The following is a 23,763-nucleotide window of genomic DNA, read 5'->3' as shown; positions in this document are numbered from 1 at the left end:
CGATCAATATCGTGCAACAAAACTATATCTATCTATGTGCTATAACACATAACGTTCGCCGAACTATAATTTCAAGGAACGATACAATTTATTATTATGCACATACTTTTACATTTGAAAAGACATTTTATATAATGTAAGACTAGTAATTCAGACCATTCTTTTTATGCCTTTTTCAGGATTGAAATAAAAATAGGAAATTAATCAACTTAGTAATTTTTATTATAATCGTTACAAACGTTAAATGCGAATCGTCATTCTCATTTCTTATGCACTAACACGCTGGAAAGGAAGCGAATGCCCCGAATAAATAACAAACGAAACAAGAACATAGAAAAAGAAGAAAAGAAAGAATATTAAACATGAATTAAGGAATGTATCACCGAGAACTATCCGATAGAGAATGGGAAACAGCGTTTTTACTTCCATTTTACCTACCGTTTTAACGGATGTTATCGATGACACTGGAGTAATGAATAATTCAAACGAAATTAATGTCATTTACTATCCTAAACTACGTACGAACTCTAAGGCTGCTAAGGTGTAACGGAACGGTGGCTTTCTAGAGAAACTGAACGAATACGTATCGGATAAGTGCAGTAAGATGTTTAGTACATTTAGAAAAATGTTTGCTCGATGATTATTATCGAGGTTTCCCTTTCGTTGATATATACTATTGTACAGCTTTGTTGGAAAATAGAAACGATTGATTACCAGTTGCTCCTTCGGTATTTTAACACGTACGATGGTAAAAAGATGGTTAATGAAGCTGGCCTTTCCTTTCTATCACATAATAATCATACTTTGCTCATGCACACATATCAATATGTTTTCTTTCATATTGTATAACGTAACTGTACACGAAGTCGCTTACATGCCTACTATGTACACTAAGTTGTTTCGATTCCTTCACCCGTCGATCTTGGAAATTTTGTCTGCAGATTCAAGGTAAATTCAATCGAATCGATATTAATATAATACAGAAATGATAATAGTATTGATATAATAATAAGAACGAGGTTGATGATAATAGTAATAGAATATTAACATAGACACGTGCAACAGTATAACAAATACGGTAAGTATATATTCGAAATGAACATTCGGGTTCAAGCAATGTTCTTCAAGTTCTTCAAAAATCGAACATTTAATAAAAAATTACTTATAATTTAACATATTTTAAACCGTTTTATAATTTGAATAATGTTAATTATATATATATATATATATATATATATATATATATAATTATATGTATATCACTTATATGTATATATACATACATATATATAATATACATATATATAATATTATCATAGATACTCTGTATATTGCTACGTTTGTACTATTTCTTTATTTGAAGATTTATAAAATAAGAAAATTTTTGAACGCGTTGTGTGCGAAATATCGATACCGATCGAATTACCTAGTATTGATTCAAAGTTGAGTCTCCGATTTATTGCGTCTGTAAATTCGAAACTTAAATACGACGAAAACGTTGTCTAGGAGATCAGGGACTGTTCATTTATCATATCGTATTAGCTTATATAGTCACTTTCAATACGCTTGAAATTCTTTATATTGATCGCGTAAACTTTAAATTCATAGCGTAACATAAGAGATTAAGCTCACTCTTTTTGTTTTAATCTTACCTTTCTTTACATTTGCTTGACACAATGAAAGAACCGTCCCTTATCATACAGTTTGTGAAAGCTATTTGTATCACTTAATCTAACGTATTTACAAATTATCGCGTCATCAATATGAATTCCAAGGTACACGTCACGTAATGATTCATTTGTATCTTTTATACAGAATAAAGTAATACAAACTGCGATTATCTTTGACAATTTTTAGGAATACGTGGACATGTTTCGTCGACAATGTTAGCTAAAACCAAAGAATAAGAAAAGTCCTATCCTATCAGAGGAACGCATAATTTTTACATTAATAATGCATATGCAAAAAATATTCACCTGTAAAATATTTTCTTAAGTTTCTAATATTTTATTTTCAATTACCAATTAATAATTACTAGTTTTTAATTATACTAGAAGTCGTTGACATTTAAGCATAAGAAATTTGTGGCACTTCAAATAATTCGAAAAAAGGTCAAACATTTAATATTTCACGTCGTTTCTACTTACCATCGGAAGTAGAACATTCCACTTCACGAACAATCTATTTCATATCGATTATTTAACGCTAACGCTATTTGGAAACTAGATTTTAGATTTTGTCCAATTCAATTTTAGCGTATTTAATTTTCATTGAATTCATTTCCACGTATTCTTCGTTCTTCAAACAACATTCAACAACTCTGTCACGCCGTATATTTCTTCCAGCTATTTAATCTCAATTTGGCACTCATTTCCTTGCATCGTCGCTGTCCTCTTCTGTACTGTACCTAAGCGCGGAATAAACATATTCTTGGTTTGAATTCTCATTCTCGTCTTCTAATATTCCTTGTTGAATCAATATTTGATTCCCGTCAGTCACCATTAGAACAGCACCTTCCAGATCATCCAACTGCATGTTTTCCTCTCTCTCCTCATTTTCTTCGTCTGTCTCTTCAACATCTTCGTTTTCTTCGTGTTCTTCCGACTCGTCGATTCCTTCGTTCCTTTCATTCTCTTCCATTTCTTCAATATCTTCGTTATCTTCAACCTGTTCGCTGTCCCCATTTTTCTCAATTTCCTCGTTATCTCCAGGTTCTACATCTTCATCTTCGTTTAATTCTATTCCATCGTTTTCCTCAATCTCCTCATTATCCTCATTCTCTTCCTCATTTTCTTCGGTGGTGTTTTCATCAGATTCGTTTTTCGTATCCTCAAAATCTTCATCGCTTCGATTTGCAAATGTTTCAGATTCCAACTCTGGAGATTCGTTATTGGATAACCGTTTTTCATATAGATTCATAGATTTCGGGGAGGATCGATTTCGAATCTCTGATAAATCGCGCATGTCTTTCTCAGTTAGAGGAACTATAGGGCCTAGTTTATGACTTATCGGCTGTTCTACAGACATATTCTCAGGAAGCAGAGGCATCATGGGACTGAGAACGGGAGGTCCATCATCATCCGATAAATTTGCATCGTGTTTCTTTGTTTCTGCAATAACGATAACATATTTAGCTTTTCGTATATTCAGTTAATTGTTAAAAGATGTACGCTAACAAGATCGACATTTCTTTTTCTCGTTGTTCGTTATAATAAACTAAATTATTTAATTTTAGATTGATAATCATTTCCTTCGATACCTGTAGTACTTTTGGATTCTGGAAGATGTTTCGAAGGATAATGCTCCACGTTCTTTTCGTCAATTTCTAAATTATCCAGTTCTTCTGAATCCTCGCTCTCTGAATTGTAAGTAATTTCTCCGGTTGCTCTAGATTCGTCTTCTGTTTCATGTTCTTCTTCGGCTTCGGTACTACTACCACTTTCTGATTCATCCGTATCTGCTTCTTCTTCTTCTGCTTCAGATTCAAAATCCCCTTCTTCCACTTCTTCAATTATCGCGTCATCAGCTATTAGACCTCCCTTTTGATAACAGTTTATGTAAAAACATTAATATACAAAAATACTTTCATTAATTGTAGTAAGTATATTATTTTATATTTCTGTAATTAGTTACCTCTGCTTTTTCATTATTTTTCATTTGTCCTCCTTCTTCCGTCTTCGTATTACACGTAGTCGAATGTGCAGCTTCATCGGTAATATTTTTCCGACATTTTGGACACCAAGTACTAGTACCTGGATGGCCGATGTGAATACTTGTGTGTAATAACAATTTACTACGAGCATTGTGATACCTATCAAACATAAATTCCCGATTATATATCATGTATATATTACAATACTATGTACAAGTACAAAACTAAGCATACAATACCTGCCGCAAATTTTACATGTAAAATTATTTCCTTCAGTTGACAATATCGCTTCGTGTGCAGCTTTCAAATGTTCTGCCAAATCATCATAATCTTTACAAAGTTTCAAACATACTCCGCAAGTGACTGCTGCTTCCGCTCGATGGAAACGAATTAAATGTTGCCATAAATGTTTCTTTGCTGGCCATTGTTTTCCACACACTTCACAAGCACATTCTGTATTTGTTGATTCGTCATAAACTTTCCTGGAATCCTTTCTTGAACATTTTATTGAAGATTTCGCCCTGAAATTGTGATTGATATATAAATATATATATATATATATATATATATATATATTTACTTATTTATTTATTATTCATAAATTAAGATTAAGAAACAAAGAATAAAAGAAAACGGATATTATATTGTATCTTACAGTATTTACCTCTGTGTGAGTGGCATAAGATTCGGGAGAGGTCTCTGACCAGAGAGTTGAAGATTTATATCTTCGAAAAGATTGAAATCAGGAATATTTAAATCTGATGTAGGCTCCTCTTTCTTAATTTGATTATTATTCTTCAAAAATTCTTCTTGGCTACTTAACATGTCATTTCGTAAAGATAAATTTTCCTCCTACAAAAAAGAATTTGGATTGATATAAAATCAAAATACATTAATTTTTTGTTCAAGAATGCCACTTACTCCTTTTCGTATATTTCGTCTGCAAGTCGCAACATGGTTCCAATATAATGTTTTAGTGCAAAATTGTCGCCTACAATTCTTGCAAGAGAAATTCAGTTTACCACGCATTCTTCTCTGTTCATCCTGTTTTAATCTTTTAAACATTCTTTCTGGATCGGTATTGTGCATGTTACGATAATGTTTTGAAAGTGCATCGCTGTTTACAAACATTTCTGGACACATTTCACAATCGTAGGTATCCGTTAAGGACCTTCTCCTTTTCGAGTCACTAGAATCTTCATCACACATATCTATTTCATATTCTAAATCCTCTGGTTCTTCTTTCACTATTATATCAGGAGACTAACGCAGAAATAATAATTTTACACTCAACTATATAAAATATAGTTTTACTATTATTTATAGTAACTTTTATAATTACTTATTACAAACCCACCTCTATTCCAAAATCTTCGTTTTTCGACCCAATATCTAATCTATGTTCAAATGCTGCAAGTTGATCTTTGGGAATATTGTGTATTGTTTCATAATGATCTCTGATTGCAGAATCTTCAGTGAAAACAGCTAGACATTGTTTGCAAGTCCTAAATACTTTTCCATGGCATTTTTTAGTATGATCAAACGCTTTCCATTTTGAAGCGTATTGTTTCCCACAAACTTGACACGTATTGGGTCTTGAAAGAACACTGGAATGAACTTCTTCTACGTGACTTTTAAGTTCTTTCGGATCTTTCATTGGTATTAAACACACTCCGCAAGATACGCCAATTTCATTGCGATGAAGAGATAAAACGTGCATTTTTAACTTCAGTTTATTTTCAACGGTATCACCGCAGAAATCACAAACGTTAGGAGTGGTATGATATCTTCAATAAAAAAAAAGAAAAAAGAAAAAAAAAAGAAAAAATAGCAATTAATCACAATTAATCACTTATAGGATAAAAGATTTGTGCTTCGATAAAGATATAAATGCTAATAATTATCGTTAAAGTTACATACTTGTGATCTTTTCTATGGGCTTCTAAATCTTCTTTAGTTCTGAATAATTTCCTACAAGATCCAAAATTGCAAGTTAAATCTGGATGATCCATATGCTTCACCCTGTTATGTGTCATAATGCCTAATTTTGAGGTAATTGTTTCATTACAAAGATGACACGTGTATGTACTATGATGATTCTCGATATGCTTTTGTAAACTGGCACGATCTTTAAATATTCTTTCACAAGCTCTGCATCTCGTTAATAATGCTCCAGGGTCTTTCCTGTAATTCTGACATCCTTTCATATGCCTACGCAATAGATACCGCTTGTGAAATCCTTTATTACATTTTTCACAATAATGTAAACTAACTTCTTCGGTCTTAAATTGTCTATTATCTTTCCCATCTTTTCTAGAATCAGGCTCGTATCTATGAATTTTTGAAATGTGTGCTGCTAAATGATCTTTTGAAGCACTAGTTTTCATACAATAAGGGCAAGTTACATCTTCATGACCTTTGTGAACTCTGTTTACATGTTTCCATAAATGTGATGTTCGTCCATAGCATTTATTACAGAGATCGCAGGGGAAAAGTCCATGAACGATTCGTCTATGATTACATAATTTTTCTAAACTAGTAAACTTCAAATCTGCACAAAGCTCGCAACTTAATTCTGTTTCCCTCGTTCGTCCGTCTATTTTATTCTCGCTATTTTCAGCCCCATTTTCACAGTTTTCCTCGAAACCATGGATCTTTCTATGTCTGGACATTTTAGATTTATTCGAATATGGCCTACCACAAATGTCACAGCTAAAGTCACCATTCGTTAATGGCCAATGTTTCGATCTTACATGAGTACTCAGTTGCAAAACATTTGGAAACACTTTTAAGCAGACACCACAAATTAATGGAACAGTATCCGAATGAACGCCCATAACATGCTTCCAATAATCAACCCTACTACCCCAAAGTTTACCACAAATTTCACAAGTATTTGGGGATGAACCTTGAATCGCGTGATGCTGAATATGTTCGTTTCTGAGAGATTTTGTAGCAAAAATTTTACCACAATCTTCACGATCACACTTTATGGCCGGTTCATTGCTATGAGACGAACTAACATGTAGCCAACGTTCCCATTTACTAGGATGTGAACTCCCACAAAGTTCACAAACGAAAAAGAGATGATATTGAGCTCTGTTACCACCACCATTTAAACTCGAAGGATTTAAAGGATCTCCTGCTAGCACTAATTGTTCCGACTGTGAAATTGAAAAATTTGCTTAATAAAAATTTGTGAGAAAATTCCTTGCTTTGCATAATAATCTGGTCATTGTTATAAGTATTCTTACTCTGTGCGCATTTCTTTGATGTCGTATTAAATGATCTTCATTAGGAAACGATTTGTAACAAATATAACAGTCCACTTTATCGCTATCCTCTTCGTAGTCAAGCATTTGTTCTGCAGTTTCGTTACCGTTGATGGTCTCTCCGTAATAATTACTGTTTAACTGAACAAAGGTAGCAGGATCATAATTTGGATCCACATTATGTATAGATACATGAGCAATTAATTTTTTTCTGGAATCATGTTGCCTACCACAAATGGTACAACTGTACCTATTAACAGTAACAATAAAAATAGTTACAAATTTGCCATTATTATCAAATAGCGTTCATGTAATTTGAAACGGAGTACCTTCTTTGTTCAGAAAGTAGTAATTTCGAGCCGCCGTGGTACATATTTACATGGTTCAAAAGTTGTGTGTTGTCTGCACAAATTTTTAAACAAACACCACATGCAAATGCTGCAAATTCTTTGTGAGTAGCACGAATATGAAGCCAAAGAGACGCACGGTCATTAAAATCACGAGTACAAATTTCACAAACAAACACAGTTTCAATTTCAATGAGATTTTCTTGTCCACTCTCATGGTCGTCCTCATTTTCTGCATTTGTCTAAAATTAAAGAGAGAGAGAGAAAAAAAAATGCAGAATGAAGATTAAATAATCTGATTTTTCTCTTTGAAAAAACAAAAGAAGAAAAAGGGGGAAAGAAAGAAAGAAAGAAAGAAAGAAAGAAAGAAAGAAAGAAAAGAAAAAAGGAAAGATTGTGTTAAACTCTATAAAACGTACATCTGGAGACAATGGAAATTCAGAAGAGGTTTTACCCTCATACGAATCGAGATCCATAGATTCGTTCCAATTATGCGAAACAATTTTCTTTAGACACTTATCACTTTCCACCATAGGGCATGGATCGACACCATGTAATGTTTGAATATGCCTGCTTAAAGAAGATTTCAGAAAAAAGTCTTTTTTACATAAAAGACAAACAAATGGCTTATCCGCATCATGAGTTGCTTCGTGTTCTTTTAAATCATTAACTGAAGAAAAACATTGAGGACACGATTCACAATACCATTTCTTAGTATGTTGAAAGTCAGTATGCTCTATTAAATGAAAGAAAAGAATTAATTCTTGTTTCATAATTGTATGAATAAAACTTTATTTTGTATTCAAGTTACCTGTTCTCGGTAATTTTTTTGGTTTGCAATTTGTAGTAAATTTGTCTTCGAAATCTCGCTTAAGGCTATCTCCTTTCGTTAATGCTTGTTTTAAAATTGTTAATTGAGGATTTTTCGCTAATTTAGCTTCCGCACTTCTAAATAATTAAATAATTTTAAATCACTTTTATAAATAAAAAAAAAAAAAAAATGAAAAAAAAAGGGAAAAGGGAAAGAAAAAGATATGAAATATATTTAACCAGATGATAGAACTAACAGTACCTATAATCTTTGCCATCGTCATCACTTCCAATACTTGAAGCTTCTGAACTATCCGCAACTTTATTATCACTAATCTCGTTTTTTCCTGAAAGATCTAATCTCGGTCCTTCGGTACAAATCCTACCGTGAAGATTCAATTCCATAGCATCCGTGCAAACCTTCCCGCAAGCATTGCATTGATATCTACTTTCTGGCCGATAGGCATTGTTCAGCGGAACCTCCGTAGGTGCTGGAAGACCGGCATGACGTGATTTTATATGTTCTTCCAAATTTGTTCTGGTTGAGTAGATACGGGAACAATAACCGCATGTCACTGCCGGATGGCCTCTGATACAGATATTAGCATACCGTCATTGTTACTATCGTTATATTAATATGTATAAATATCTATCAAATATTCCCTTTACATATTAATATTAATTTTACAATTAATGTTTCGCTTTGCCTCTTCAGAATAGCATGATACTCCCTCCTAGAATTATTCTTGTAGATGTTTTAGATCTTTTCCTTATGATATTACGTATCCATTTTAAAAATATGTGTAATTGTTAAATGAAAGCACGAGAGTTAAAAAAAAGACATACCTATGAGTTGTAGATACATGACCCCAACGATGTTTTGCAGTGGAGTATGATTTATGACAGAGATCACACTGATAGGGCCTTTTATATGATGTATGATCATCCGTAAGAACTTTTTCACCAATCACATCACCGGCACCAACGTGAATGCGTGCATGCAAGGACAAATGACCCTTTGAACTAAATGCTTTGCTGCACAAGGAACAAACATAAACTTCATGTTGTTGAGATGTATGCTGTAATAATGTAAATTATCAGATTTCACTAGACACATCTAAGCTATACCTTCAATTGAATTTAACTATAATATACCTCTGATAAGTTACTAGAAACATCATGATGTTTCAATCCTGATTCTTCAGGTTCTTCTGCAACTATCGAGGTCATTTCCAAAAAATCGCTTGGATTTGTCTCCATATCCATTTCATATTCCTCCGAATGACGATCTTCAGAGTCGTCCATGACTGTTGCTAAAACAAAAGCAGAAACAATAATAGAATAATAGATTAATATTTCTTGATATATATTTTTCATATGTTGAAATTGAAAAAAGCACCTTCGTCTGTCCCGCTGTTATCAATTTCTTCTGTCTCATGATCAGCCTCTCCATCAGAATTCAATCTGGGTGGCGTGCCTAAAGCGGCATTTGGATTTACGATAGGAGCTTCTGGAATTAGCACTGGTATACTTTTCCGTCCTTCGAAATACTCTGAATCATTACAGCACGTCAAGATGGTTGTAACATCTCCATTCTGAACAATCAAAAAAGATGATTTAAATATTTAAGATTAAAAAGAGGACAATTTTTTTTTTCTTTTTTTAATGATTAAGCAATATCTTTATTTTTACCGATTCTGAAGGTGATAAACACCTTTCCAAGAGAGCCACTGCATTAACACATGCTGTTCTAAAATCATAGAAATTTTCCAAATTGTACATACACCGATAACAGAGGCATTTTGGTAGTCGATCATTTTCTGCAATCTGAAATTAAATATTTAAATATTAATGTTCTCATCTTTACTTAATCAATATATAAATGAACTTGACGGACTATGCAACGTAACAATTGAAATAAGTATAATTAGCATAAAGTAATATGAGTAAAATAAATGATATCAACAAAGATGTATAGTACTGCAGTTAACATTCATTCCAACGTCACTACGAAAATGTTCCAAGTGAAATTTGACAATGATGTCGTACACACGCCTAGGAATTATATAAAATATTTCTAGACTCACAATGATTGAAATGTGTTTGATATAACAAATAAAAGAGTTATTTTTTATATATCATGATAATATTATCGTTGACATTATAATTAAATTTTCAATAACTTCGAAAGAACTCATAAATCGTACTATCAGAAAAATTGTATACATGTAGAAATATAAATATGGTAAGGTACAGCTTGAAATAAATGTAAAATGAAATGAACTTGAACGAATTGTGATAGTTACACTTCAAAATATTATATAAATATATAAGTTGAAAGTTTAAAAGAGAAAAAAAAATGGTACTTTCGAATTTACATAAAAAATATTTTATACACTTCAGAATCCATCAAAAGGATGTTAAATAAACAGAAATAAAAATTACAAATGTTTAAATATATATTAAATTATTTAATGCAAGAACTGTTGATATTATATTTGCATAAAATATAAAATTATATAAAAATACATAGTGAAAACAACAAATTAAATGAGAAATAAAAGAGAAAAAAAAAGAGAGAGAAAATGAAGAAGGAAAAAGAAGAAAGGCAACAATTCTAACTTTATCGTAAAATAATACAATGAATAATAGGATCGAGCATTTTTCAAACGAGGAAAATAACGTAATTACAAAATACTTTTCATCGCAACAAACAAGGCGTAAAAGCCAACTAAAAATATTAAGAAGAACAATTAAAACGAAGAAGTACCCCGATGATAAAATAAGAATAAAATTGACGGACCATTTAAAATTAACACCAAATTCATCGATTTTTCAAAATTTATCATTTTTCCGAAACAAGTAAGAATTGAACTGTATATATAAATTAAAACACAATTAATAAATAATATCCAGAGGGAAATAAAACTATGACTAACAGAAATCATCATAAAACGTCACGGAAACTTGATGAAACTTTTCGGAAATATGAAAGACAGAAAACAGTACAAAACCACTTGTGACTTCACGCAATTGCGAGACACATTTAAAGAAACTATAAAATAAGAAAGGCATTAATATAATATGTTCCCGACATAAATAAGCGTAATGTTGTAAATTGAATCGCAAGTTCCTCGTTAAATGGGGAACATTTTGAAAATGATTTGAGGAGGTTGACACGAAGGGAAAGGAGATTGACGTGTAAAGAAATCTCTGGTAGGCGAACGATGACGAACCTTAAACGGCAGACAAGCTTGTATCTTGTCAACGAGCTGTCTGTTCTTGCCCTCTTGACCGAAGATGTCCATCTTGACGGCGTCGTAGGATGCGCATAGTCTGCAGAGCTCCTGGTAGCGTTCCCTGGACTCCATCGTCGGCGTGGCCACGAAGACGATCGCGATACTGGCCCGAGGAAGTTGGATAATCCGGATTTCCTCGTGGCAGTGTTGAATAAGGCTCTTCTGGCCCAGGCTCGGCCTTCTTCTTCTTCTTCCTCGGATCACATCCTTCGGAGCGGGGATCCGCGGCTCGCTGCGACACCGCGCGGCTTCCGTTTACAGGCTACTTCCTGGCGATTTTCACGACAGTTAAGGCCCCGGGCGCCGCCATCTTGTACACAGACACTTGTTCCATCACCCCTGTCGAGCATGACCTCCTCCATGTCCCTAGCTATCATACGCTTACGTAGAAATATCCGTCGATTTTTCGATACTTTGGAAACCACGAATTGTATTTTGGTTTTATATAAAGTCCAGTTCGTATTGAATTCGTTTCTTTGATACGAGGAGAAATTTCCAATAAGCGTCAAATCGACATTTTCAGTAATCGACAAATGATCGGATTGGTTCATGGTTATCTGATGTTCTTTATCGATGAATTTATTGTTTAGATGTTAGAATATATAAAAAATATAGAACAGAATATTAGTATTGTAATTGTTATTATTATTTTTATTGAACACTTTTTTTCATACCTTATCTAGATATAAATTATGGTGGCTGAAAAGAATATTGGTACACCGTGGTACATATTTATTTATTAGAGAATAAAATTTATAAAGGATTGATAGATTTATGAACACTATCAAACTTAACCTATTTTACGATGAGAGTTGCCATCATAAAACATTTTAAACAAAGCGTAACGAATGATTGAACTAGAACGGAACAGAAAAATTTAGTGTATTAATACCGTCATCAAACTTGGTTACTGTGGAATCGCTAAAATATTAAATTTAGGTTAACGTCAGGTTTAGGAACTTATGAAGTAAGTAGAATTTGAAAATGTCAGTGTCCTTTGAAGATTAAATTGTAATGTTATTATTTTACATTTAAATTTATGGAGGACGATCAAAGAGTTACAAAAGTATATTTATATCAAAATAAAAGAATAAGATTTTAGTTTTTAGCATTATAAGAAACAATGAGTAATTATTCCGATCCCCTTGGTTTTACCAAACAAACAGCCACTTTGTTGCGTGGTTTGGGTGCATCTGAATTAATAGTAGAATGCAAAAAAAGAAATATATCAACGGATGTATTACACGAGCTTACTGTACAAGATCTAATGATGTTAGGTAAATCGAAAGGTTCTTAACATATTAATAACGTTAAATGATAAAATCAAATTCGAATAAAAACTTTTCATTTGGCTCTGCTAATAAAAATTTCATTGTTATAATTCAACAATAAATTTACAATAAATATATATTTCTTATATAATCTAGAAATTTCTAATATAGGCGCTAATCGTAAAAAGGCTGAAAAGTTAAGAAATTGTTTAAACGTTAGGAAAAGAAGATCCAACATCGTAATAACAAATGATGAGGACAGGTTGAATATTATTTTGTTAAAATTATTTTAAAAGACTTTTCTCTTGTATATAGATGCATACAATTTAACGAGTAGTTTTATGAAGAATTCATTGTTCTTTTAGGATCGAACATTTTCTTGATATAATCAAACAAGGAGAGCAGCAGTTCTGTTTGATACAAGCATTTATAGCGTATTGTCGATTGAGACTTGTTAAGGAAAGAATTAATATTTTTGTCGATCCCAACAAGTGTTCGAGTGCTTCTAAGATATTACCTGTCGCTGTTGCCGCAACATTGACAGAGTTGGAAGAAGCAAATAAGAACATTTCCGAACTCGAGGAATTGATTTTAGGGGTAAGTGCTGAAAAATTTTCCAACGAAATCACGATACAATGTCACTTTTGTTGTATTCATGGTATTTACGTAACGTTAAATATTTCAATTTTCATTATCTTTTACAGTTAAAAATAGAACCAAAGCATACTAACCATCATCGCGTTTACATCGCTATGGGTGCAGTAGGATTAGTAACGCTTCTATTATCTAAGATGTATATGACTTAAATATATTTGGATGTAAGTAGTAAGCATAAAAATCAAGAGAGATATTATATTTTACATAAAATTTATTTTTTATACAAAGTTTTAATTTATTTTATATTTTTCAGAATTTTTGAGAAAGGTATTATAAACATTTTATAGATATTAATAAATTCTTGGTTCTAGAATAATCAGCCCGCTTTATTATTAGCAATATAATCCTTTGTTATAGTAAGATTTCAAACGATACGCCACATTATGATAAATAAATGATAAAATAAATGACAAACAATTTGAAGTATAAATAGAGGAAAAATTGGGTGGAAGGAAAGATGACTTTATCGAAAACGTATAAAATAATCGTGTGACAGCAGATTTTTAAATGGATTACAAAGAATGATAAATAAAGTTAAATGATATCACTCCTACATTAAGTACACGATTTATTATAGATGGTTATAAATTTTATTTTTCATTGTAATAATAAACAATTTAAAACTTGATTTAGTATCAACGATGATAAACAGACGGATAAAATTCGTTTAATCGCGGCAATATCCCTATCAACGTAAATTCGGATTAACGAAATTAAACGAACGACCGTACGATCGAATAGAAACACGCATGGCGACTGGTAAGGGTGAATCGAGAAGGGTCGAATTCTCGATTAATTTACGTTCCATCCACCCGAAGCGCCCTTGTGAAAGGATACACCCTAAAAAATTGGGTGGTGGGGATAGAAAAGAGTACTGTCTCTCGGCGCATGCGCGCTTCCATTAGCTTCGAGCTTTCAAATTTCAGCTCAGTCGTAATAAGATGGACGGTGGAGCGTACGGTGGAGGAAAGGCAGGAGCCCCTTTCGACCCTATTGCCTTTATCCAAAGGCCTCAAGTCATTTTAAGAGCCGTATGTCTGGTAAGTTCTCTCTTCGAACGTCTAATAACGATTGCTCTGTACTAACGTCATTACGTATTAAACGATATTGTCGATTTTACGCGACGAACATTGATTTTAAAGGGTGAACCACCCCCACCAGTTTCATACGATGGGGTTCTATTGATTTTTCGCAAATTCCAGCGATACACCCCATAATAGAAGGATCTCGTATAATTTTCTATTGATTTTTCAAAGACATTTTATCTGAAAATTTTCGCGATAAGAAGTCGAACGATAAATCGATGAATCTTTAATGAAAAATCTTTCGAGTAAGTGAGAGAAATTTTATTAGGTCTGGATGGTGAAAGTGATAGACGATTTTGAAAAGTGATTCAAGGTATCGAAAAATGAAATACGATAATGTGAGCTTAATGGCGAGGAGTCTAGAGGGGGCCATACTTGAGAATGTTTTTCTGGCTAGCTAGGTAGGTGTCCTGCGAAGTCGAGGAAACGATGCGATGAGTGCGAGTGGGATGCCAATATACGACACGAGCAACGAGCACTTATAGATATGAGACATTTGAAGCTCGCTGCGTGAACTCTCAGTCAATTTCAAGAACGAAATAGTGGGGATAGCCTGATACGGATAACCAAAGTATTGTACTTAACCCCGTTGCAATCCTGTAATTTTGATATCTTAATCTAGTTCTTATTTTGGCGAACGAAAAGCATTTGTAACGTTTATTGTTTCTAATACAGAATTCATACCAATTCTATATACCAATAATAAAATTTCATATTTTGTTTAAACTCGAGATATTTTCTGTCGTTAAGAAAATATAGTTGGGTTGAGATTGACGGAAAAGTCGCGGCAGGGTTAATTGAAACACGGTAAAGTGGTCCAGGTCGGTTTTGGAATGGCGCGTACAATTTTAATAAGATTTTAATTGCCACAGAATACAGAATGGGTGGCGAAATTGGGTCGGATTGTATTTCGAGTTTGGTTAGAAATAGAAGAGAGTGAAATAGCATTGTCTTGTGACTTTAACTTTTTCAGAAATGTCTACGAAATACAAATATACGTGTCTTTTCCATGAAATTGCATATCCTTTTATACATAGATCGATTCTTCGGAATATACTACGTAAAGAGACAGCAGAGTACAATATACAATGTGAAGGAAATCGATGTTTCAAATTTTTGACGAGTCGTCCGCCTTATTAAGGATGTTCGAATATTCCATCCATTTTCACGTACATAGCGAGCACTATATTGTTATTTCGTATCTTCTATAAGAGAATTAGTACGGCCGTTTATATTCGTTTATATTCGAGCGATGTAATTTAACTCGCTGTTTTAAGTGTTGCACAGAAGTAAACGGATTCGAGTAGACTTTATCCTTAAGGTAAACCTCGTAAAAAGAAATCAAGAGAAATTGAATCTAGAGATGATGTAATGGCCGTGGTGTTGTGCCACGTCTGTATACCCATACAGTCTATATGAATTTATCGTGACGATAAACTGTAACTAATTGCGTAGCGTTAGAGTTTTCGTGTCTTGGAATGATCTAACGTTATTACCTATATACCTATACGTCATACGTCCGAAAGTGTTTACAATTGATATCTAATGTATCATCGGTGAAACGTACGACCTATATAGAATTTTAAACGTCTTGCAAACTACCGATTTTCTAAAACGAATATCGATCTTTGTATCTTGGTACGTTTCTTTATACAGAGTCCTCTGAAGAAACGATTTAATTAGTAGTTAAGAGAAATACGCGGATCCGTTAAAAGTATACATTTGCATTTTCTAGACATTTTTGAGAAAAGCAATGTCGTAAGAAAACTAATTTTATTCAAATTTTTCTATTCTTAATCAAGATGTAATAATCTGTTGCAAAAATTGTAAATTTTGATGCTTAATATATGTAATTTTATACAATTCTATATCTTGTTAGATATAGAAACAAATTTTTGTTTAGTATTTTCGTTTAACGATTTAACGACAGGTCGATAATCCCTTTGCAAAGAGCGAATCCTTTGACATTAATAAATCTTGAATATTAACGTAAATTGAAATGTATTCGTAATGATAATTATCTTGCTCTTACGAGATTCTTATTGATGTGAACGATTAGAATAGATTGTAATCGTCAACAACTTAAAGTAGTGGAATCTTAATTATGTGTATTAAATGGTGTATATTTTTAAGGAAATCAAGTTGGAAAATCGACAATTACTTTTACGATTACGATTAGAGGTATCGTAACAGATGTAGATATCGCGGATATCGCAAAATACGCGGTTCTATTCCTACGACTATCGATCAATCCCTGTTTTAAAGTAATGTACTTTGTGTTTATTTCCGTACGTTGTTCTCCTTCTCTTTCGATTTATCTTAAATTAAACATTTTTATTTATTCTTATTTTTTAATTATTCTTTACTCTCAATCGTTTTCTTCGTTCTCAGAACTGTGACCTTCGTCTAACCCACTTGCATCTCAAGACGGATCTGGACCACGTCGAAACTAGATTCGATTTTATATAAATAGACACGTAGGAAAAGGAAAAACAAAGAAAACAAATATTTCATCGAACGGAGAATCAAACGGAAATCTAGTTTGAGAACGGATATTTTAGTTTCAACGCAGAAGGAACTTACACGTTTGATTAAACATCAGGGCATCTCGTTTCTATGTTGGAACTTGTTTACTTATCTTTGTATATTTCGCACGTTATTTGTAAAATAAATTTATCTACGAGTTTTGCATTAGCTTGCTAAAAACAGCAAATCTATAGTTTTCGCTATGAGTAGTTGGTATGAAAAAACATGCATAAATTGCGAACCAAGTTAAAGATAGACAGAGTGATATTGATATTTGCGCGCGCGCGTGTGTGTGTGTGTAGTTCCAAAAATTAATTGATTCGAACGATTCACGAATTAGTCGCCATAGCAATACGGCATTAAATCGTAAGCGGTAATCCTGATCAAGTTATATCCGGTATTTCACCGTCTATGTAAAAATCTAACACGATCCAATGAATTGTATCCTTTCGATCGTTTCAATCGTTTGAATCGTTTAATTTGTTACTTGGAATTGTTCGAATTATTTAAAGTCATATTAATATAGTTCTTCTAGCCGACGAACTTTATACCAGTATCGTCGAATTAAGAAAGCGAACGAGAAGCTAATTAAAGAGAATAATTAACTGGAAGTTTCGTTTATAAAATTTAAGCAATTTCGAATGAAAGTAAAGTTTTAAAAATGTAAGAAAAAATATGTATACGTGTAATAAGTGCAATGCTGCCAAAGATATAATGTATTTTCTTGTAAGAATAATTTAAATCAGAAATTACAAATATGGTCGTTTAATATTTTAGCTCTTCGCGATAATCGTGTTCGGATGCATAAGCAACAAGGGATACATAGAAAAGCCAGACGGAAAAGACGTTTGTCTTTACAACGGAGATCACAACGCTTGTAATTACGGGATAGGAATCGGAGTCCTCGCCTTCCTCGCCAGTATCGGATTCCTTGCTGGCGAATATCTTTTCGAACAGATGTCTTCTGTTAAGACCAGGAAGCATTTCGTCCTGCTCGATTTAGGGTATATTACCTATTCTATTTGCCCTAAAGTATCTTTATTTCTTTTTAAATGATCGATACCGAATATAAATTTCATCCGTATAATAATACTCGATTTCTCAGGAAATTCAAATTAATTAGTTACTTATTATATTATATATACTTATTATATATAACTAGAACGAAATGTCGGCTAGAATTGACAATTTTTCAATGTTTCGATAAAAGATATTCATACTCGATCTGTCGTAATAATTAAGTCGTTTTAATGCTTAGGTTTTCTGGCTTTTGGGCATTCCTTTACTTCGTCGGATTCTGTTACTTAACCAATGCTTGGAACAAATCGGAGACGCCGGAAAACAATTACGGAGTGAACAACGTTCAAAGCGCTATCGCTTTCTCCTTCTTCTCCATTTTTACCTGGGTACATTCGTCAAATACTTTTATTGTATTCAGTTTCTAGATGAATGTATGTAATCAGTTTCAAAATATCAATTATCTCGCTCGAGCATGCGTTCTTTCTACTTTATACAAAGATTCGCTTTACCATTATTATTCTTTTCCTTCTAACGTTATTATTTGTTTTTAATTCAATGTATCTTCCTTCGATCTTGAAAAGGCTGCCTGTGCCTGGTTCGCCTTCCAAAGATTCAAGCAAGGTACTGATGCTGCGTTCGCACCGAGTTACGAAGCGGATCCTGTTGGTGGGACAGGATACACAAGTTATCCTGATGCGACTGATGCCGGTTATCAAGAACCACCATTCGGTCAACAGCAACAGCAGCAACAACAACAGCAACAACGGATGCCCGATTTTCGAGCACCGGCTTACTAACTCTCTCAAACATAGTCTATCACTATTGGTAAAGCGAAATTTCTATTAACCTGCGTTTACGAAAACATTCTACGTTCGATGTCGAAACATTATCGCTATAATAATCGGAAGATATAAAATTGATCATCCGTTCTAAATAATGTTGAGTTAATCCTCCTCGCGCGCGCACACACACACTGACCTAAAAAATGTTATTTGACAACATTTTTTATGATAACCTTAATTTAGAAAGTTCGTACATGTTATAGGAATTTCGTGGAATTTTTTTTTAACAAGTATCGTTTACCAAAAAATGTATCGTTCGTGAAAGACCATCCGTGTTTACAGTTTCAGGGTACCGTAAAAGCGTTCACGGTTTAAGATTTAAGAATATTAACTTCATATAATTGATCTTTATTTCATTAATATCTATACAACTATGTTATATCGTTGAATCTTCTTCTTTATCTTTAAAAGTGTAAAATTAATTCTACGCTTTGTATTATCTTTTTAGACACAACGCAAGAAAACGATAGGAAAACAGAAGACAGAAGCTCTGCGAGGAAACTTTCAATGATAGAGCAATGTCGATAGAGTAAGTTTTCATAGTAACATAACTAGTGGATGAAAGAGAGAGAGAGAGGAGAGATGAGTAAACGAGGGGAATAGAAAAGTGGGTAAACAGGAATAATATAAAGAGAGAGAGAGAGAGAGAGAGGAGAACAAGGAAGAGAATGTACGCGTGTGCGAATACGTATGTGTGTATACGTGTATGACTGTGACAAAAAGAAAAAGAAAAAAAAAATAGAAGGAATGCGTGGATGTGTACGCGCAAGAAAACAAAACGTTACTTGTTAAAACTGTGCTTCTTATTGTTGACCACTTATAAGTCTTACACCTAAAAATCAATGGCGTAAGCGACAGAGAAGAAAATATTAAAAAAAAGAAAAAAAAAGGAAAAAAAAAGAAAATGAAAATCGGGTTACCGCCCTTGGATAACACATTTGAAACCGAAAAGTAAAGAAAGAGTGCGAAATAAAGATAGGAGGGTGTAAGAGGAAGAAGGGAAAGAGAAAGATATGGACACTTACCATCCATTGAATTATATATAAATATAAATGCATATATATAAATTTAATATGTGTATATATAATATATATATACATATATATATATATATATATATATATAATATATAACATATTAAATTTAAGATGTGCCGAAAATCGAGCGGTACAAGCGGGAAATATAAAATTATTCGCCGCTGTAAACTGGAGACAAATCTGGTAGAAGGGTAATCTTTTCCACAAGGATGATTTCAGTTTTTTGAGGTTTCGGTTTTTCGAATAGGTTGCGATTAAAATTTTTAAACGTGCACGCAGCTTCGTTACTCGTGTCTCAGATTTAAGAACGTGCTTGAGAATATTAATCATTTGATGCTTCGTGAATTTCTTACAGCTGCGCTTACGTTATTTTGTCGTGGACAGAAGAGAAAAAGAGAGAAAAAGAGGAAAGATCGATAGGTTTTTTTCAATCACGAGGCGAAGTATTTTATATTTTTCGTTTGTATCGCCGTTTTCAGAACACCGTGTGTGTATGTACACGTGTATATGTATACATTTTACATATATATGTAATTGTAAACGGATAAAGAATAGCGGCTCTGTAATAACTCTTAAGTAGTTACATGCACATATATTTTACTGTGTTAATATAACGTGTTCATAGAAAATGGCGAATACGACCGTATTACTGTTAACGACAAGACCTATATCGAACAAAAGAACAAAAGATATTACCATTCTGTTGGAAATCGAATTAATTTTTGATTCCATTCTATCATTGCCGTGTACTATCTTACATTATAGGAGGATCCTCGATTCGCAATACGTTGCGCGTTAGTCTTAATCTTACGAGAAAATACTGGAGGCTTACCAATACGTGCCACCATGACGTGTTATGCACCTGTTTTTCAGTTTATGCGATTGATTCGTTTCAATTTCCTCCGAGAAATAAAGAAATATATAAAAGAGATATCGAAGTTACTTCGTCAAGTTTCGTTGATTATGTTTCTTTATGTTGTGATATTACGTTATTGCTATTACATTACGTTATATGGTTATTTAAGCGTATTAGAGAAATTGGGAAAGCAATGTTTCAAGCAATTTAAAAAATATTATTCGATCGGTACGTGGACTATCGAAAGAAGCAACGAGAGGAATTGTTCTACTTTTATCGGTAATGAAAAACGTTACCAAGTCATTTTTCAAATAATTTATTTTTCGATATTATTTTGTACAGAAAGTAATTAAATGATATTTTGTAAGTGAAATTCTTCTTTACCCAGTTTCTCGGTGTTGTTGATACGAATATTTGAAATAATTTAAAACAGATAGATATATATTTAAGGCATCCGTATGATTTAAACGATGATTGCGAATATGAATTTCTTTTCTCATAGTAACTTTGTATTGCCCCAGTATTATATTAAATTGTTACTTAATTACGTAAATCATTCCGTATCCGAATACCGTTTCTTCATAACGATAAACGACTTTTACATTCCCTTTATAGCATTTTTAGATGCTCCATATCTTTTTAAATACGTTTACTAACGTTTTTAGCAATATTGGAGCGGCGTTGAACAAAATGTCTACGAATCTCGTGACTAATTGCATGACTATTCTTTTTCTCATGCCGATTATACTGCCTCGTTCAAAAAAAAAACAAACTTAACCAGCAAGTTGCCAGGCAGTGTCGTAAAATAACGATAACGAATAAAATCGTTTTTTTCGATAAGTTTCGTTGTTTTCCTTTAAGCGCTATTATATCGGTATTGTATCTAATGACTATTCGAATTGATGATACCATAATTTTCATGTCCAGTACCGTGGCAATACTACGATGATGATACTACGGTAATTGAAAATCGGTAAAGAAAAAGAAACGAAGGAAAAAAGGAAAAGAGTAAAGAGAAAAAACAAAAATGTAATTAACTATGGTTACCTACGAAAAAAGATAAGAAACTATCCAATACTTGTCGTTTAAAAGGACAATTGACTATATACGATCGAATTAAAATTGCGTCTTATATATATATATATATATTCCTTAAGGATTGTACTACTGAAATAATATTGTAATATTGTCACTATTTCGGGCAGCTTTTTCTAAAGAGAAAATTCACTGTTGGGCCAATATGAATTGAAACTTTCGCGATATTTAACTTCCACCTGAACTTCAGTTTTTGTAACGACAGGTATTTACTACTTCACGATGTGAACGTTATTCTTGCCGAGAGGAAAGAAATATTTATTAAGGTGGTATCAATAATTAAATAGTTGTTGTATCATTGTGATTATACCAGGTGTCTCGCTGTAAGAAATAAATCCACTCACGTGGATATGCAGTATTTTATCCCCTATTTTAATATTGTATCCTATTATTTAAACATTTACGTTTAAACGTTTAATTTTACAAGTAATCGTTGTATAAAAAATCGTTCCTTGCCTATTATACCATCATAATTGTATCATTTAAATTAAGTCTAATCTGAACAAATAAAAATATTACATTTTGGATTTCGGTTTTAGTTATCTCGGTTAGGTTATCGAACGATTTCTTAATTTCTTGCGAATAATTCACAAAGACAGAAAATCGATTAGAGATTTCTGAGACGCCTTGTATATAACGTAGTTGTATTTATATTTGAAGCAGTAAAAATCTGAGTGTTTAGAAAAGAAGTATAATCATGTAATTAACTATAGATGAGATACATGTAAGTAATTATTTTTATGCGAGTCGAACGATTGAACGGATAGCCAAAATCGATAGCTTCGATTCATTCACTCTCCCTAATGTGGTAATATCAATGTGGTTTGTGCGCCAATTGAAACTGCGTTTTGCCTAGGGGAATTTTACGAACGGAGCGGAAACGTTGTTTTATTTTCAACGTGTCGTTTGATTGATTTTTACGTAGTGAAATTTAGATATATCACGGAAGGCAACGAGAAATGTAAAACCCGTCTAATTACTATGGGATATTCTATAAAATTCCGACAAAAGTTTCTATCGTTTAACGTTTAATAATTAAACGAGCAGACATGTTTGCAAAAATTGAGAAACATTCGAAAAAATTGCATTTAATGTTCATAAGTATTATCTTTTCAGTATATATGATTATCCTTAACGTCGCTACTTCTCGTTGCTTTTCACATTGTATTTCAATTTGTGGCTCAATCTATTTTGACATCGATGATGCTAACAAAACATCCATCGTCGACTAGCGTTCCTCGGAATTAAAAAGAATTTTTTTTCCAGTCATATTGTATTCTTTACATTTGTTGAAAGTTATTAGAATTTGTATTATGAAATCGCAACGTTTTGTTGTTTAATAAATTTTGAGTGCCTAATCCACGATAATTATTAGATTCCTGTCTTTCGATGTGTATATTTTTTTAAATAAACATGCAGTCTTTTGTTATCGTTCGATAACTACCGTTATACTATTATATTTTTATTACATCTGGTAATTTCGATTCTTCCATCATTTTTATATTTCGTTACATTTAGGAATTCTTTATCTTTTCCATCGTTTTACCGACGAGAATAGGGAATATTCTAAATAGTTCAATTAGTCAAGGTCCATGGAATTATAGCATTTCCAGCGGTCTTCTTGTTGAAAACGAAAGGTAATCTTCCGATTGCAGCATCATCTTACAAAAACTATCCTACGCAGCTGTTACTGCAATCTACGCGCGATCTAAAGGTATACGTACTTACGCTGTTTTATTATTCAAGATATATTCTCTCAGACATAACGGCAACAGTTCATTAGAGTCAATATAATAATTAAAAGTAGACCAATGTTAATTTCAAATTTTTTTTTTCAATAATATTATAAATCCACCGGTTCTACTTTTTAATTTAGTTTTTACACTTTTCCGCAAACTAACACCATTCTTCGATTTGTCTATTTATTTTAATTTCTTTTGTGTGTGTGTGTGTTTGTTTGTTTTCTCATTTAACGAATACAGAACAAAACGCGT

General features: G+C 32.7%; 2 protein-coding genes across 3 annotated transcripts; one reads left to right on the top strand and one right to left on the bottom strand.

The window, feature by feature from the left end:
• Positions 1-200: 200 nt before the first annotated feature.
• Positions 201-11,896, bottom strand: LOC132912448 (zinc finger protein Xfin-like). Of its 2 annotated transcripts, XM_060969858.1 has the most exons (18): positions 11,318-11,896; positions 9,774-9,908; positions 9,481-9,676; positions 9,237-9,394; positions 8,928-9,160; positions 8,344-8,670; positions 8,083-8,219; positions 7,691-8,007; positions 7,254-7,513; positions 6,907-7,174; positions 5,573-6,816; positions 5,010-5,439; positions 4,574-4,915; positions 4,317-4,504; positions 3,892-4,173; positions 3,634-3,811; positions 3,260-3,539; positions 201-3,110 (listed from the first exon to the last, which is right to left on the bottom strand). In XM_060969858.1, exons 1-18 carry the CDS (start codon positions 11,450-11,452, stop codon positions 2,368-2,370), a joined length of 5,853 nt encoding a protein of 1,950 aa, XP_060825841.1. In that variant the 5' UTR covers positions 11,453-11,896; the 3' UTR covers positions 201-2,367. The 2 variants fall into 2 exon arrangements, with proteins under 2 accessions (XP_060825841.1, XP_060825842.1); XM_060969859.1 differs by lacking the exons at positions 9,481-9,676; positions 9,774-9,908; positions 11,318-11,896 and having other exon boundaries at positions 8,928-9,116; positions 9,237-9,390.
• A 593-nt stretch (positions 11,897-12,489) lies between these two features.
• LOC132912433 (synaptogyrin) lies at positions 12,490-19,529 on the top strand. The gene is made up of 7 exons (XM_060969838.1): positions 12,490-12,657; positions 12,823-12,913; positions 13,017-13,248; positions 14,235-14,348; positions 17,697-17,923; positions 18,178-18,325; positions 18,521-19,529. Exons 1-7 carry the CDS (start codon positions 12,504-12,506, stop codon positions 18,734-18,736), a joined length of 1,182 nt encoding a protein of 393 aa, XP_060825821.1. The 5' UTR covers positions 12,490-12,503; the 3' UTR covers positions 18,737-19,529.
• The last annotated feature ends 4,234 nt before the right edge of the window (positions 19,530-23,763 follow it).

The sequence above is a fragment of the Bombus pascuorum genome, chromosome 12, assembly GCF_905332965.1.
Source record: "Bombus pascuorum chromosome 12, iyBomPasc1.1, whole genome shotgun sequence".
NCBI classification, from domain to species: domain Eukaryota; kingdom Metazoa; phylum Arthropoda; class Insecta; order Hymenoptera; family Apidae; genus Bombus; species Bombus pascuorum.
Note: the sequence above shows the minus strand (reverse complement) of the source record. Positions and strands in the feature narration are given on the sequence as shown.